Source organism: Gobius niger (assembly GCF_951799975.1).
Source record: "Gobius niger genome assembly, chromosome: 1".
Classification (NCBI taxonomy): Eukaryota; Metazoa; Chordata; class Actinopteri; order Gobiiformes; family Gobiidae; genus Gobius; species Gobius niger.
This window is the reverse complement of record NC_136852.1, coordinates 9,521,417-9,539,251: the sequence shown is the minus strand read 5'-3', so window position 1 is coordinate 9,539,251 and position 17,835 is coordinate 9,521,417. Positions and strand designations below refer to the sequence as shown.

The 17,835-nt window shown below is 42.5% G+C and overlaps 1 protein-coding gene across 1 annotated transcript in view; it reads right to left on the bottom strand.

Annotated features, from left to right (window-relative positions):
- Positions 1-17,835, bottom strand: part of LOC306976048 (cilia- and flagella-associated protein 337-like) — a 163,150-nt gene that overhangs the window by 109,825 nt on the left and 35,490 nt on the right. The window contains exons 12-15 of the mRNA XM_079573895.1: positions 16,400-16,530; positions 7,423-7,509; positions 5,390-5,458; positions 18-208 (exon numbers count right to left, since the gene is read on the bottom strand). Coding sequence (XP_079430021.1) covers positions 18-208; positions 5,390-5,458; positions 7,423-7,509; positions 16,400-16,530 — 478 coding nt within the window. The remainder of the gene's footprint in view (positions 1-17; positions 209-5,389; positions 5,459-7,422; positions 7,510-16,399; positions 16,531-17,835) is intronic.

Below are 17,835 nucleotides of genomic sequence, written 5' to 3'. Positions count from 1 at the left end.
AATTGATTTGCACTTACCTGCACGTCCCACGTCTTCACCGTCCCCTCCTCGTCCGCTGTCACTAAATATTTACCACACGGACTCACAGTCATTACAGTGGACCCCAGGCCACTGCTGTGAGCTGTGAACTGACCCAAAACACGAGCGTGGACAGTGCTCCAAAACCTCACTGCGCCCGAAGCTTCACACGACATCAAGTCTGCGCCACCTGAGAGAGAAAATCATGCAACATCAGGCACGGTTTATGGCCTGGCTATGAGGTAGACTGATATAAGAATGGAGGGTAAGGAAGTGGGCGGTATACCATACCATACCAACTTTATTTATAAAGCACTTTAAAAACTGTACAGTTGGCCAAAGTGCCGCACACAGAAACAGATACAAATATTTACAGTAAAAAAATATGAGGTAAGAAGTACAACAACAGCAGCAATCTCAATTTGCATTAAACGCCAGAGAAAAAAGGTGCGTTTTTAGGAGAGATTTAAAAACAGGAAGGGACTGGGCCTGTCTAATCTCTAATGGCAGCTGGTTCCACAGCCGCGGGCCGGCAACAGAGAAGGCCCGATCTCCCCGAAGTTTGCGCTTTGTTTTTGGGACAACCAGTTGCAGCTGATCCGCTGACCTGAGAGCACGAGAGGGAGCGTAAGGCTGAATCAGGTCAGACAGATAGGTGGGGGCGAGGCCACTCAGACTTTTAAAAGTAAAGAGAAGAATTTTGAAATCAACTCTAAATCTGACTGGGAGCCAATGGAGAGAAGCTAAAACCGGTGAGATATGGTCATGTTTCCGTGTCCCTGTTAAAAGCCGAGCTGCAGCGTTCTGAACGAGCTGCAGTCGAGAGAGCGCCCTCTGGCTCACACCAGCATAAAGGCCGCTACAGTAATCCAACCTGGTCGTTACAAAGGCATGTATTACAGTCTCAAAATGCTGCCTTGATAAAATGGACTTCAATTTCGCCAGTTTTCTCAAGTGGAAAAAACTGGACTTAACGACTGCGTTGATTTGTTTCTCAAATTCGGGATCCACTCTTACGCTCAAATTGGAAACAACCGGCTTGACGAAATCAGACAAAAAGCCAAGGTCAGGAGGGGTGCAATTAGGGCCACTAGGGTCAAAAACCATGACTTCAGTTTTGTCCTGATTTAGGCATAAAAAGTTAAGGGCCATCCATGCTTTGATATCACTGATGCAATCGAAAAGGGGCCGAGCAGCATGTGGATCACCCTTCTTTAAAGGCAGATAGATTTGACTGTCATCGGCATAACAGTGAAAAGTCATGCCATGTTTTCTCAGAATGGAACCAAGTGGGAGCATATACAAGGAAAACAATAAAGGGCCAAGTATTGATCCTTGTGGTACCCCACATGACAAAGGGGCCTGAGAGGAAACGCATGCACCAAAATTTACACGGAAGCATCTGTCAGTCAAATATGACTTGAACCACTGCGGTATAAGGAACAAAGGAATGTATGTTGGATGGAAGACACATGTTAGGTACAAAGGTAGAAACGTTCTAAATTAGGAAGGTTTGAAGGAACAAAGTAAGTTAAAAACGATGCATCCCTTGGTCATTTGAAGTTTGCTTGGCAGTTTCAACTAGGGCTGGGACAGATACACTTGTGTCGTAATCCAATATATAATAATACACTTATATGTAGTGTATCCAATATATAATATCACGATACGATACGTTTGCTATACAATATATTTATAAATGTATGTACAAACTTTCATATTTTAACTCGAATGAATTTAACAAGAAAGCACAAGTTGATTTTCCAAAATGCATAAATTAAAGCAGTACTAAGTAACTCTTGCCCCTAGAGGCCATAAGCGCAACTGCAGGTGTCGTAGCAAGTTACGATTTTTTAACTTATTAATTGTCTTGGAGAGTAAATACTACGCTGACAGGAAAGGCGAAGGGAGAGAGGGATGTTGTGCATCCAATTACACGATGGAAATATTTTTTTTCACTCAAACTTGGCTGTAAATACTGTTTAAAGCGACGTTAGCCCGCAGTTAGCTTTGCCCGTTAGCATATTAGCTTCTTCTTTGTGATTCCATTAGTGTGTGTTGGTGGCTCCGGTCTGGTCGCAGTCAAGTTGCAAGCATGGTTTTCTGGCCAGAGACACCAGGGGGAGATGAAGGACCCTCCAATCATCCCAAAAACACTTGTATTACCTCCACAGGGACTACGAAAAGGATTTATTAAGGTAAACACGTTACTTCGTACTCTAAATATAAATGGGTCTGATATTGACTAAAACTTTTTGAAAAGCGCAAATGGCAATGCATTGTTTAAACCGATCAACATCAAATCTGGATTTAACAAAAGTTATATTTAACTCAAAAACGTTTCTATGTATTATTTTCTATAACTGAGCTGAGAATCAAAAGTATTGTGATACATGGTTTACGATAAAATACATGTATCACAACAAAGAAGTATCACTTTCTAAAGGCCTATAATATTATACTGAGGAAAATTATTTTGTTTTTGAGGAGATTTTTGGTCTTGTACAGAGAGATCGTGGACCCAGTGACTGATATTATTGATTATTTTTGTAATTCACAAATTTGTGAAAGTGTAATGCAGTTAATAGGAAAAATTTGCTCCTGCCCCCACTGGGTTATGTAGCATCATCACATTCTCCAACCTGTCACAATCTGATAGAAATGTATCCGTTAAAACCACTGCACGGGAAACACGCTTATACAGACGGAAGGGCCTTCACATTCACATGTGGATGAGCTTGTTCTGGATCGCTGAACTCTCCAAAGCCGAACCTCAACAGCTGCTTTGGACCAAAGTGTGGTCCAAGTGTGGCTGAGGCTACAACAGCGATGCCTTTAACATGCACGGCACCAAAGTTTGATCGAGTTGCAATTCTTTACTATCTGTCCAAAAGAGAGAGGAGCCAGTTCGCACCGTCAGACTGATTGGAGACTTCGATTTGCAACTCGAGTTTACCACTCATCTCATCCGAGGAGAGTTTGGATCCGTCACATACATTTCTTTTACGAGCCAATGCATCCGCACATTCATAGCTTGTAAAGTCCTACATATGAATTATCTTTGCATTAACGAGAGTCTGGAGCTGCCCAAGGTTTAACACTGAGGGAGACGCAGAGGGGGCGGGGTCAGAGTCCAGCTCCAAACCAGCGTCTGTCTTTCAGAATGAGCTGGTCCACTGGGACAAAGCAAAACACACTTCACCCACTCACGCTAACAGCCCCGTTTGCAAAATAATTCTGGTTTAACTTAATAAATCCTTTAGTCCCTCTGGGGGTAATACAAGTGTTTATGGGATGATTGGGGGGTCTTTCATCTCCCCCTGGTGTCTCCGTCCAGAAAACCACAATTGCAACTTAACTGCCACCGGACCAGAGCAACCAATACACACTAATGGAATCACGAAGAAGAAGCTAACATGGTAACGGGGCAAAGCTAACTGCGGGCTAGCGCTACTTTAAACAGTACGGGCGGCACGGTAGCGCAGCGGTTAGTGCTCTCGCTTCACAGCTAGAAGGTCCGGGTTCGATTCCCACCTGGACGGGGCCTTTCTGTGTGGAGTTTGCATGTTCTCCCCATGTCTGCGTAGGTTTCCTCCGGGCACTCCGGTTTCCCCTACCACTAAAAACATGTACAATAGGCCAGGATGAATGATGTGTGTGAGTGAATGGTGGTGGTCAGAGGGTCTGTTGGCGCAGACGTGTTTAGTCGCGAAAGCGCTTCTGACAGTCTCCCCCAGGGGAAACTGAAGCTACAAACGCAGCTTTCCACCACCGAGTATGGAGTGAATGTACAACTGTCTCATGTAAAGCGCTTTGTGACTATATGTCTGTGAAAGGCGCTATATAAATAAAGATCTTCTTCTTCAGTATTTACAGCTAAGTTTGAGTGAAAACAAATATTTTCATTGAATAATTGGATGTGCAATATCCCTCTCTCCCTTCGCCTTTTCTGTCAGCGAGCGTAGTATTTACTCTCACGGACAATTATTAAGTGAAAAAATCGCAACACCTGCAGTTGCGCTTATGGCCTCTAGGGACAAGAGTTACTTAGTACTGCTTTAACAGCCCGGACAAGAAAAAAAATGTAAATGTGGAAAACTGCTTGAGTTCACTGTAATAATGGATGGAAATAGACAGTTTATGCTGCATTCACAGTGTTTTCGATGAGAGTAGGCGTACGCGACTGGTCACCCAAAGCTTTGGGCTCCAAAAGGTTTGGGAACCACTGATCCAGAGGGTATGAAGGCGACACCTGCGGAAAAAATACTTCCTCTGGCCATTTTATATATTGAAATTCAATGCGGAAAAACATTCAAAAAAGGTCACTGGACTTTTATGGATTTTATAAATAGTGTTCTCGACGCTGCCTTTATTATTGCTCCTCAAAGGCAAGCACCTTCAGTGGCCAGTTTTATTTTATTTAGTGTGGTGATTAAAAGAACATTTGCCTGCAATAAAAAGAATGATTAAAAAGTACATTTGGTTCAGTGTCCAATATTTGGAACCAATACCCTATGCAGTGTATTGCTTTTACTTCTTGTGCACCGATATCCAAGGCAATAAGGAACAAAGGACGATTTAGGTATAGGTATGGGATAAGTAGGAAGGGAGGTTGGCAGGAATGCAAATGTACGATCCCTGAGTACCATGTCAAGCAAAGTGCGACCTAAACTGTAATTATGTCTCCGCATCTTGTTTCTTTTTGCGTCATCAGCAACAAAAAGGAGCATTATTTCAAGCCTGTGCCCGCATTATCAAGCATTTTACAAAGTAGTACGACGTTCTCTCGGGGCCTGCTTTCGACCCGATTGCAAATTAAATGTACACATCCCACCCCAGTGTAAACATCCACTTTGTTTACTGTGATCCTTCATCCAAGTCACAGCAAACTCTCCTCTGCTCTTTTAATAACTTACAAAACAAACAACTGAACGAATAACTGCCCACCACTTAAAATTCATCCGTATACGCACCTGCCCGCTCTATTAACCGGCAAAATACTCCCCTCTATTGACTTTAGGTCCGCAGTGTTTTAGCAGGGTTTAGTGCTACAGCTGCAGGCCCACATATATTTGTCAAAATCGCTTCCCAACACTGCCATCAAGTCTCCAGAAGCTAATCATGTTTTGCCACTGGGCTAAAATTGTAACTGAGGCTGCGGCAAGTAATACCCCTGTTTATAAATCAATATGAATGAAAACAACGGGTGCTGTCAGGGTGCGTTAAGGGGGAAATCGAGTTGAAAGTGGCTGTGCAGGAGCGTACTGCGCTTAAGTGGATGCAGGCATGAAGGAAACTCATATGTTTGGTAAAAATGCACCTGGAGACATTGGGAGCACAATTGCTTTGTCAGTCGTGTATAATATTTTACCTGCGGCAGATGCACTCTCTCGTCCGGGTATGAACAACAAACCGGTGGTGGCTACGCGCTCGTCTTCCCCTGTGAGGAGTGAGGAGTGAGGAGTGAGGAGATGAAGCAAAACAGGACAAAAAAATAGGTGGAAAGGGACTATACGGAGTTTAAAAATGTTAAAATGATGTATTTTCCTCCTGCGACATGTTCCAACAATGTCCTAAGGTGTAGAATGAGCCCTGCCTATTCACCACAACTGCTGCTAAAATCCTGAACTGTCACTCAAAAAGGTGTTAATTCGGATCCAAAGTGCCGTCATGCACAAGCTTCATATAGAAGGTGCAGTTACGCGTATGACCTGAGGTGGCAGTAGTGTGTATAAAATGGCTAACTTGCATCTAGCCCCTTTAAAGTGCATATGACTAGTGATGGCCAAAAAACTCAGCGCTCCGGAGCGTGTATCGCTCTTCCTGAAGCATGTTGCTTCGAAACACTGCGTCGGAGCCTCTTTCAGTAACACCTGGTCACGTGACTGTTTCGAAAACTGCTTCATTCTGTAAGTTGCGTATCATGTCTTAAAGCGGGTCATCTGCTCAGAGCATCTCACTGTACTGCCTGTAGCGACGAGGCGCTAAACAACGGATGTTTCCTCGTCCATAGTGATGTAAATCATTTGTCATAGATAAATAAATGTGATGTATTTCATCACATGTATTTATTCGTTACAAAGTCCTGCTTTTGAACTAAAGCAGGCGTGGAGCTGATCAGGCGAGGGAAACGTAAGGAGCACCATCTACAGCAAATAGTACCAAAATTACCTCTGACTGAATGAAATATAAAGATTGCGCATTGATGTCCTGCCTTTGAGCAGCAGAGCCGCAGGTGACTGAAGCCCCGCCCACTGGAGCTCCGTGTATCACAGACCACGTGACAAAGAAAATGACTCTTCTTTATCAGCCTATGATTGATTTGATCAAACCTCAATATCAGGCTACAAATAATAAAACTCCCACACGTCTGTTTGAAACTTCTCTGCCACATGATTGTGTTGGTGCTTCAGTCGTGTTTATGAGAAGTCACAATAATAAAGTTTATCCACAAGAGGTCAGTGTTCAAACAGAAGGAAACAGCTCAGAGACTTCGAAGCGTACAACACTTTTTTTTTGCTGGGAAAGTCTCAAAGTCGCCCATCACTACATATGACACATCTTTTGCTAAAACATAGAAACAATTATACGATTATACCCAGCTTTCTTCAGTTTGCCCATTTTTGTCATTGATCCTTATTAGACACTGACAGGAAGTGACATGCCAACCATGTTAAGTCAATGGAAAATGAGTCAAACTGCTATGGAGCTTTACCTTACATTGTTCATTCAGTGACCCCGCGCCTGTACGAGTGGTCAAACACAGTGGTCAGGATGGCGCCTTGACCTTTACCGTTTTTCTCAATATATCGGACACTGCTCCGGACACACAATTCTCTTTATTAGGACCAAACTCGCAAAATCACACTTTGTCCAAACCTGCGTCACAGAAGGGATCTACAGTAACTCTTGCCTAAAAAGATGTGGTAGTTTTTGCACAATCTGTTCAAAGAGTGAACGCAGTGCTCTCACAAAGAAAGTATGTTCCGAGAATTGTGTGCAAACTATGACTTGTGCTTCAAGGTTTTCATCGCTTGGTGCTGTGAATGGCCTTTTGAGTCTCATCAATCGAGGAAAAACTGTAAAAAAATAAATAAAACAGCCTTCAGAGCTGGCTCAAAATGATGAATAGAGAAACCAGAATGTAAACTCAAAATGGCCGCCTTTAATGGAGACACTTGGGCTGCGTGATTTTGAAAAAGTGCCAATGTCCACCACATATCTTTTGATCACTGGCTCTGAGCATGTTGTCTAATGTATCCCACAAAGAGATAACAAGGTCCTGACCCTAAAACTGGCAACTTTTTAAAAACTTCAAAAACATGCACTAATTGAACAATCTAACGAACACCAGGTTTAGATTCTGCGAGGTCTCGACGAAGCAATAGACTGTATTTGACTCACCTTCATTTTGCTCAGTCTTTATCTGCAGTTTCCTCAACACTTTCTCTGTGTTGCTGTTCCACACTATTATGTCTCCATCGCGGCTCCCTGGACACAACACAACAAACGACCTCCATGTTGTTTCTCTCTGGTATTGAGCATTGCAAGCACAGAACCTGGATTAGAATTGTAGGATTACATAACTGGAGATCATTTAAAATATTCCCAAATATGCCGGAATGTCAAATTTCCTTCCCTTAATTTTTCACTTATGAATGGCAATATGCACACGAGCCTCACGTGACTTCCCAGTGGATCTTCCTGTCCCGTTATTTCCTTGTGAGTTAAGTTAGCGGTGTCTCGTCTAAAAAATAAATAGTTTAAGATTACATGGCAGACTGTGAGCTACTGACATGTTTAAAACATCACGTCAGGAGCAACGAATTCACTGGAGGAAACTTTGGTAATCATCGAGGTAGGTGTTTCTGTCTTGAAGCTAACAGCTAACACTAAAAAACAACGAAAATAGCAACAAGATTTTTAACGAGCCGTTGAAAAATAATAATTGGTCTGTCTAAAGTATAATTACTTTTTGTGGTTTAATTTTTGTGGTGTTGTTTTTTGATATTAGCTGTTGGCTCTGAGATAAAAAAAAAAAAGTCCTAAACACAGACATTTCCTGCAGTCAAGTATTTACATTCAATGTCATTTTTTAAACAGTGGCTTCCCTTTCAGTGACTCACTGTCCGTCATGTTTTCTTGAACTATTTGTTGATTTGTGCAAGACAACGCTCATTGTTATTGGGAAGATAGCAAGAAAGGAAGGGACCCCTGGGATCACCATGTGTCACTCGTGTGCATAAAGCCTTCTTCGTTCTTTGTACAAGCTCTTCACTTTGATCTCAGTCTTTCCCCAAAATTATGCAACTTTGCCACTAAAACTATTATTCATTAAAATGACTCTTAAAACTACATTTTGACTAATAAGCATTACTAGCATTGCAAAGTTGTAACTTATAAAATAAGAAGAAAGTAAACCTATCCTGATTTCTGTTCACCTAATGCCAGCAGATGGTGCATGGACTGTAAACCAATTAGCCAGATATTTTGCAGTGCAGGCCATTTGAGTGCTGAAAGGATCAGGTGAAGATATGGACTTGACATCAGCTGGTGGAACTGAGTGTTTTGAGCTCTTTACAAAAATATCAATTTAGTTTATAGCTGACTATGGCTACCTTTTGATAACACATAAAGACATGTCTTAGCTTGATGGTGAAGTCAGTTAATCATAGCTTTTATGCCACAACAACTTTTTAAAACATACAAACTCATGGCTCATGACCCATCGGTGCCGTGTTGCTTGGGAACAGTTATGGAAACTCGACCTCTTCCAATTCTTGTGCCAAGTATCAACAATAAACAGCACAGAAAAAACGACAAATCAGGAACAACTCTGTAAAAAATTGTGAATATAACTGTGTTAACTAAATGAGACGTGTAACCTGCCACATGCACTTTACAAGAATCCTCCAAATTGCAGTGTTTATTTATTAAAGGAGGCATCCTCTCGCCGGGCCGGTGGAGTTTCGGCGAGGTCCTAATGACATGTGGGTAAGTATGTGAGCGATGGGAGCTGTGCGTCGGAGCAATAAGGAATCAACTTTACGAGAATGTCGCTGCTCTACATTATTCATGCGGCTCACGGCCCGCGACTGTATTTCAACTGACTTTTATGTATGGAAGAGTCTGTGTGAGAGAGAGAGAGAGCGGCGAGGACAGGAATAGAGTATAGGAACAATGAAGAGGAGAATGTTAACCTTAAAGCACCCAGATACGTAATGCGTCTTCTTCTTAAAACTCCTGTACTGGTTTGTTTCATTCGTGCATATCAATCCTGCATATTCAATGAGTCTCCAACATGTCTGAAATAATGAACAGTCTTTCTTGTAAGGGACAGTTCAGGGTGAAAGGGGATGAAGAGCAGCAACTCTGAACAAAGTGTCAAAATAGCAACGAAAACGAGGATGAATAATGCAACAAAAAAGTGACAAAAGCAAGAAAAACTTGCCAGAAATAATAACACAATTAAAAAGGCCAGAAGAACACGACTAAAAAGTGACAATAAGTTTTGAAGGTCTTAGCTTTTAAATGAGGCGTCACACTGGCCTGTAGGTTGTAAGCTCCAGTCCAGAAGCTTTCAGATTTGGGCAACACTGGAGAAAATGTGCTCAGTTAAAGGAACAGGCCACCGTTTTACCTGAGCTTTGACGAGTTGATGATTCCCCCATAGGGAAGAGGAGGAGAGGCTAACTGCTAACAACATCTTCGATCTTTTTGCATGACTGAGCCCAGTTGATGTACTACAATGCTCTGTGATTGATAATTACCAGTACAACAGTGTTTCCTTAACTTTGCGAAAGGAGTGAAACAGCGCCCCCAATTTGACGCTGGTGGCCAAAAAGTGTACAGCATCCATATTTACCAATGAGAATGAATGGGAGAGAGTTGGTATTAACCATACGTGGGGCAAAAGTAGGTCACTCTCTGGCGGGCCAACGCAATTGTTCTGGTGGGCCAAATTTGGGCCGCGGGCTCCAACTTTGGGCACTCCTGGTTTAGAGTTATTTTCTCCTATTTCAATTCCAAAGCGTGCTGACAGGAGAGCTTACAGCCTGTATGCCAGTGTCTTTTTGCGTGACTGAGCGCACGCGTAAAGACCAGACAGGTACACATCAACTCGTCTAACCTCTGGCAAGAACATATCTCAGTATGGAAAAATTCCTTTCAGACGGGGGGGGGTAAGAGGTTAACCACTAGACAGTTGTGTATGTGAGGAAAACACTACCAGAGCTACCGGGAAGAGCAAAGGGCAAACCGCCTCACCGGTCCTGTCAGATCTCGGAAGCTAAGCAGGGAAGGGCCTAATGGGTGCTTGCATGGATGGTAACACCAGGAAACCTGAATGTATGTGTGGGTCAGAGGGGCCGATGGTGCAGACTGGCAGGGTCGCTTCCATCATTACAATACAGTATGATAGTAGCTTACCACCACCAAATATGGAGACTGAATAATGCAATGTAAAGTGTCTTCGAGTGTCCAGAAAAGCGCTAAATAAAACCAATGCATTATGATTATTATTACCACGGGAAAGCTCGCCCCACAATCATTGGACTTGGGAAAAAAACATTCCAAGCAATCTGGGTTAGCCCTGTATCGCGCTATTTGAAAAAGGCTCTGAAAGAGAAAGAAGAAAAGACGTTCAAAAGCAGTGCATATTTATACTGGAGCACCCGTGAGAGATCATCTCCCAAATAAACTCTTCCTAAATGGACCGGACTTGTGGGTGATTAGGACTCAAATCAGACATACACTCTGAAGAACGAATAACTAGACTCGCGCTTGATTTGTTTATAACACTGAAGGGGGGGGGGGGGTCTTCAAAATGCACATAATCTTTTAAAAGTTATTTCTGAGGAAGTGCGACCAGGCATGAAAGATTTACTACTTAACCCCCGAACTAACTTTCTCCGAACCAGCGATGCGCTACGTCGTCAGCGCGGCAGCACATCATCTCCGTCTTTTCATTCACTTCCGACTTTCTATCTGGAACTTTCTCGCACCTTAGCATCAATCAGCGTTCCAGGGAGTTTGTTTCGGGAGCAGTTTGCAAGGTGTTGAGCCATGGAGGATTAAAGATGGCGGATTTGTGACTGCGAAAGGTGCTGCACAAGACCAAAGTGAGGGGGAGAAGCCAAGCGTGACCCAAGCGCGAGCCTTTGGAATATTCGATGAGACGAGTTCCCAGTCAAAATGTTTGTCCCGCTACTGCATGTACTGTATGTGCCCCCTCGAAGGTTGTTAACACGTGTGTCCCAAAAAAACAACAACTTTAAATTGACTTTTGTACCGGTGTACCGTGATTGCCGTTCATTTGGCGCGCGCGAACACATCATTTGGCAGCATGGGTGGTTTAGACGGGAAAACAACATTACTCAGTGCAACCTTGAGGAAAGGCGCTGCCAGCCGAAACTAATGCGTCAAAGCTTCTGCGCTCAGTCTCTCTGCTCAAATGGTTGAAGAAAAAGCGGAAGGGCAATAAAAGAAATGGCACTTTGGATGTAAAATTGCGGGAGGTGGATTTTGAGAATAAAGCAAATCAGTGGAGTTAAGAAACTTTTCACTCTGGCAATGGTGCTGAAGTGTTAATTGTTGTCAAGTTTAAAGTCATGTGGGCATCTTCACACACTTAAAGGGAAAATACGGAGTTTAAAATGTTAAAATTATCCTCCCCCTACATGTTCCAGCACTGTCCAGTCTAAAATCCCCCACTGTCGCTCCAAAAGTTGTTACTTTGGGACTGAAGTGCTGTCATGCATGAGCTTAACACAGAAGGTGCAGTTACACGTTTGACCTGAGGTGGCAGTTGTGAGCATAAAATGGCCAACTTGCATCTAGCCCCTTTAATGTTACTGGATGCAAATTTGATTCAAGGCCAGACAGTGGTTCCCAACCTTTTAGTTTTCAGCTGTGAACTGGTACATTTTTTGAAAGTGGGTAAAACATCTCTGCCATCTTAGGGTTTGGTTTAGAGTTATTTACTCCTATTTCAAATCCAAAGTGTACTCACAGGAGAGCTTACAGCCTGTATGCCACTGTGATATCTCACTTGAAAGCCAAGACCTTATAGTTTCTTAAAATATGTGTAAGATCTGTGTGAGTGAAACACAACTTACATTACATTTGCCGCTCCTAATCATAACCCTAACCCTGTGATTGGGGGGATGGCAAGAAACAAGTTAACCACTACACATTTTCTATGTCGGGGTGGTCATAAGGAGTTTTTTATTTATTTTTTGGGCAAATATTAAGCATTTAAAGCCTTCAATGAAAGATTTATATGTTGATTTTAGTTTTTCCTTTTTAAAGCAGTACAAAGTAACTCATGCCCCTCGAGGCCAAAAGCGCCACTGCAGGTGTCGTAGCATGTTACGTTTTTTTTACTCAATTAATATTGTCGGTGAGAGTAAATACTACGCTGACAGAAAAGCCAAAGGGAGAGAGGGATATTGTACATCCAATTTCAGAATGGAGATCATTTTTTTCACTCAAACTTGGCTGTAAATACTGCCTAAGTGGTGCTAGCCCGCAGTTAGCTTTGCCTGTTAGCCTGTTAGCTTCTTCTTCGTGATTCCATTGGTGTGTATTGGGGCCTCGGTGGCGAAGTTGCAATTGTGGTTTTCTGCCCAGAGACACCAGGGGGAGATGAAAGACCCCACCAAACATCCCATTAACACTTGTATTACCCCGAGAGAGACTACGAAAAGGATTTATTAAGGTAAACAAGTTCCTTTAAATTTAAAAGAGGTTGACTTCGCACATCTCTTGTTTGGAATAGGTGCGTATAAGAGAAGATACACATATTTCATATTCGAGATGTTTTTCCAGCTCTACCTTTTAAAATCTGAAATGGCATAAAAGATGCTACTACAATCTGCATTATTGTATAGTTTGACATTTTTTGCATACTCTCATCGTTTCCAAGCGTACTATAGGACCCCCCACCGCCGCCTTGTACCCGAATCACTCACACACACCGCGGCACACTTGAAAGTCTCCAAAGTTCTCCGTCTCATTTCCCCCTCTCTCCCACAGCGAGCGCGCTAATAAACATAATTTAAATTGGGCATTCGGATTAAATTGGAGGTGGTGGGTGCGGTGCCAGCGCGCGTACGTGGGCGGGAGACCAAATGCGGCGAGCTTACTGGGGAGATGAGCGGAAAAACAAACACGAGTGGATAGAGAAAGTTACAGGAGGGGGTAGACTTGAGGAGGAACTAAAGTTGTCGACAAAAGAAAATTGGGGGAAGGAACTTTTGAAGAAGTTTTTAAGTTCACAAAGTAGCACTCAGATTGCATTTTTTTTTTTTGTTCAAGCTGCAAAGTCTCCGATTCCTTCCAAACCATTTTCTCTTTCCGGCTTTAAGAATAACCACTCTTATCTACCTTTGTCGCTCCATTCTTTATAGTATCTCTCACGCACTAGGCTAAACTAAATGTTCAATAGGGAAGACAAAGGTACCTGTTTGAGAGTTTAAGGTTTGATACAGGATGGACCCGCGTCTGGACGGTTGCTCCTGGAAGATAAACTGAAATTTATGGGGTATTTTTTTTGTTATGTACGATGACGAACAAGGGCCAATTTACAGGCTCTGTCCTCGTGACTTTGACTAATGCGGTTGCGATAAAGTCAGCTTGATCATAAGAAGTAGAAAGTTGTGATTTTGCTCACGAACTTTGCCGACAACTTTTAAAAGTCTGAAGCAGAGAAAAGGAGACATTTCCTCATCGGCTTGTATTAGCCAGAGGCGTGGACTATTTTTTGCTTCTTATGAAGTCCTGGTGTGAATATAGCAATTTCTGTGTGAGTCATTTTACTTTACTCTCCCTCCAACTGTGATCAGTTGTTGGGTTTTGAAGTTTTTCTGCAACATGCAGCAACTTGCATGGACTTAATTTTTGGGTATATTCTGAAGTAATTGTCTTAAAAAACAACCAAAGTAGTGGTACCTCCATAAAGCCGCTAGTCTCCCATCAGAAATCATTCTTTAGACACGTTAAAAACAACTTTAGAGCCTGGTGACTAATTTTTTGGAACTTTCTACAGCTAGATATTGCTCCTGTGATAACGCTGGGTTAGCTACAATTATAGGGGCCAGGCTGGTTTCCGTAAGACACATTTTAGAAATCTCGTACTTAATGAGGTTCGGGCTGTTAGCATTGGAGCTACACGAGCTACACGTCACGCAAGGGCCGAGTCTACAGTGAAGATCCCGCCCTTATGCCCTTTTTAGGAACATGCTTCGTCAGAGCTGGGGAGGAGAAGCCTGTAAATCCGCCATGATTTCCCCCTCGAACGTGGTCATTGTGGTAGACGGGGAGGAAAGAGCAGGAGTAGTCTATTCTTTTTAACAGTCTATGTGTCCTGCCCTTGCACTTAGCTATAGGCAGGTAGATAACCATCATCTCACAAAAACCACAGCGTTGTTCCTTTTTGGGTTCATTGGCTGGAGGCATAGCATGGAGACTGATGGAAGATGAATGCTAAAACTGTGAACAAGATATGCAGATGGTGTGTATGAGCAGACGTGTAAGAAAACACTTGGGCAAAGCTGATTGGTCAACACGCCGTGAATTTCGGCAAACGTTAAAAAATCCCAACTCTACCGACAGCCGCGTTGAAGGTGCTGGACGTGTGACAAGCGTGTGAAATCTCAAAGCGCGCAGCGTCCAATGAAGTTTCAAATGTGAAGGACATTTCCAGGTTCTATAAACCTTATTATGAAACAAGATCCAGCAAACACAAATTAGAGCTCTTTCTAAAATGGCTGTATGCACGCGAGAGACACATGAATTTCCACACATGTTGCCAGTGTCCATTAGTAACTCACTGGTCAAACATTGAGCTAAAAAAAAGTCAAATTAACAAAAATATAAATAAAATTGCAATAAGTCGAGAGTCCTATTCATTTACAAGAGTTTTGAGTAGGTTATGGACAATCACAATATGGCCGCTAAACCTGGATTATCATCTGCCTGTGTTATGTGAAACCATTGATTTCACCAGATAAATGTTGTTGTTTTTCCTTCACAGCGTGTGGCTTATCACTAAAAAAGGTACTTTTTATCTTTATTACCTTAATTAGTGGTAACATTAAACATTTTCTGAGAGATATGTGGTCAAATTATCCTTCCATTAGCTAGGTCTTTTAAAACACAGATCTTTGCGATCCTTTGAAAACAACTCCTGCTTACTTCAATCAGCGGATAAATGCATCCACTTACTGTTCATTTAACTAAGCATTTGTCCTCATTTACTGCTATGTGCTCCTTTATAACCAGCTCACGTCTCCATCCTTAATTTAAGTTCGAGGAACATAAACACCTTGTGAGACCAGAGTAAACAACATCAGAGTGTGGATGTTTTCAATTACATTTCAAATAAAAAATCCAGTTGTCGAATAAGAATGTTTCGCAGAACTTGGTAGATATTGAAGATGGAAAATAAGTCTGAGTGTTGGAAATATATAAAGCCACGGTGGCTGAGTGGTTGGCCATTGTCACCTCACATCAAGAACGTGTCTCCCAGATTGAGCTTCTTTGAATATAATAGAGGACTAGGACAGTTTTGGGGTTTGGGAACAATGAAGCAGTTGTAATCAGGAAGTAAAGAACGAGGCGCCAACACCATAGAAGAAGAACCAGCTTAATTTAACCTCTTTGTCTGAGGATTACTCAAAACTGTGTGAATGTTGTTAAAGGGATATTTCAGGATTTTTGACATAGGGCCTCATTTCCTAGTTATCCAGAGTGTTGCTGATTTCTGGAGATTTTTTTTAATTCATGCAGTTCTTATATTTGAAGAGTTTCGTGGTGCTAGGCTAGTGCTTGGCTAACGCATTTCTACGGTATCAGCGAGCCTGCATTAAAAACAGTCAACGCCAGACTAACCATATAAATGTCTGTGTCGATAGAATATTTTTTGGAATACAACCTTGCATCACATGAATGATCGCATTTTAAGGGACTATTTTCTAGCAGATCTCTCCGCCGCCGCGTAGCTTATACAACCACGAAGCTGATGCTGCTCAAATATAAGGTATTTTAAATGCAAAATGGTTAAAATTACTCTATCGACACCGGCATTTATATGGTTAGTCTGGCGTTATCAGTGATTTGCCTCAGGTGCACTGTGGAGCGGGTCAGACTGTTTTTAATGCACGCTAGTTGATATCGTAGAAATGCACTAGCCTTGCATTAGCCTAGCACCACAAAACTCTCCAAACAGAAGAACTGCATAAATTACAAAAAATATCTCCAGAAATTAGCAACACTCTGGATAACTAGGAAATGAGGCCCTATGTCAAAAATCCTGAAATATCCCTTTAAAGACTACTACAGTTCTGTCTTTGACGAGGGAACAATGTTGTGACATCCCTACCTGTGACCAGAGTTTGCGGCGGCCGGAAAGCTGCACAGAGCACCTCCCCGACGTGTTGGACCCCTCCCCTCCACTCCGAAGGCTCCACCGCTGACTGTGTGAAGGAGTGAAGGCGGAACACGCTCACCCCCCTGCACAAAAACAGCATGGAAAACGAGGCGCGTGAGCTGAAAGAGAGATGATTTCGAAACAAGAACACATCAAAGACCCTTCTGTGTTTACAACCTTGCTCACGGATTGTTCTACCTGCCTGCATCTGGGGGTAAAAACCTCCCTTTGCATCACAACAGCACGCGAACATGAAAGCTCTTCTTGTCAACATGCCTGAGCCTCCGTACAGTTGTCTCATGGGAGTCTTTAGCCCGGCCTCAAAGTCTGTCCGTCTTTAATCTCTTGTGCTATTCCTGCTTTGCCATCCTATTGCTTTATCGTGATTTTTATTTATACTTGGGTTGGGGTTTGTGGATCCCCTTTTGACCATTGAAGACATCACTTTCTGTTTGGGATGGTTTCTGATGGTTGATCGTTATGGCTAAAGTCTTGTATTTTAATCACTTATTGTCATATTGTGCAAAACTGACATCTTTTAACCACCATCTGAAACATATCTGAAGGAATATTGCTTGATTCATGCTGCTTTGACTAACCGTGTTTACTTCACAGCGCTTCAATTTGATCCTGGAAGTTTTCCTTAATCGCATTTTTAAAACCCATACACCAGGGATCGGCAACGTCAGGCCCAGGGACCTCAATCATAGAACCTTTGGGCCTCAAGATGAATAGTATTATCAAATGCCTGTTAACCTGTTACAATGGCTATGATTAGGGTTAGGGAAAGCAAATGTGATGTACGTTGTCTTATACATATTTTTGGAAACTAAAAGGTCTTGGCTTTCAAATGAGGAATCACACTGGCATATTGGCTGTAAGCTGTCCGGGCAATATGGTTTGAGATTTGGATATGCATAATTGGAAAAAATAACTCTAAGCCCTAAACCTAACCCTAAGATGACAGATAAAAGGTTAAAGTACTCTAGAAATGTGATAAATGCTGTGAATACTGATTGCTCGCATACAAAGGGCCTATCTCAGCGGCCTAGAGACAATTTTTCGCTGCTACTGATGTCTCTGAGACGTCCCCTGGCAAAAAGGTGAGTCTTCAGGTAGTCTCAGTGAAAAAGAACAGGCTCCGTGGCAAACTCCACAAGGTCCAGGCCTCCTTCGCTGGCCTCTGGAACAGTTATAATTCCCAGATTGTTGTGTCTAGAACGGTTTTCTAGCTCGTCAACACGGTCCTGAAGTGCAGTGGTTTGGACTCAGAGATTTTTCACAGCAACTTCCAAATCGTTCAGTTTGGTAAAATTGTCGCCCGCTATAACTTCAGTGTCCTGAAGACGAGTGTCAAATGCTGCAAACTTTTCTCCCAGCGAGTGGAC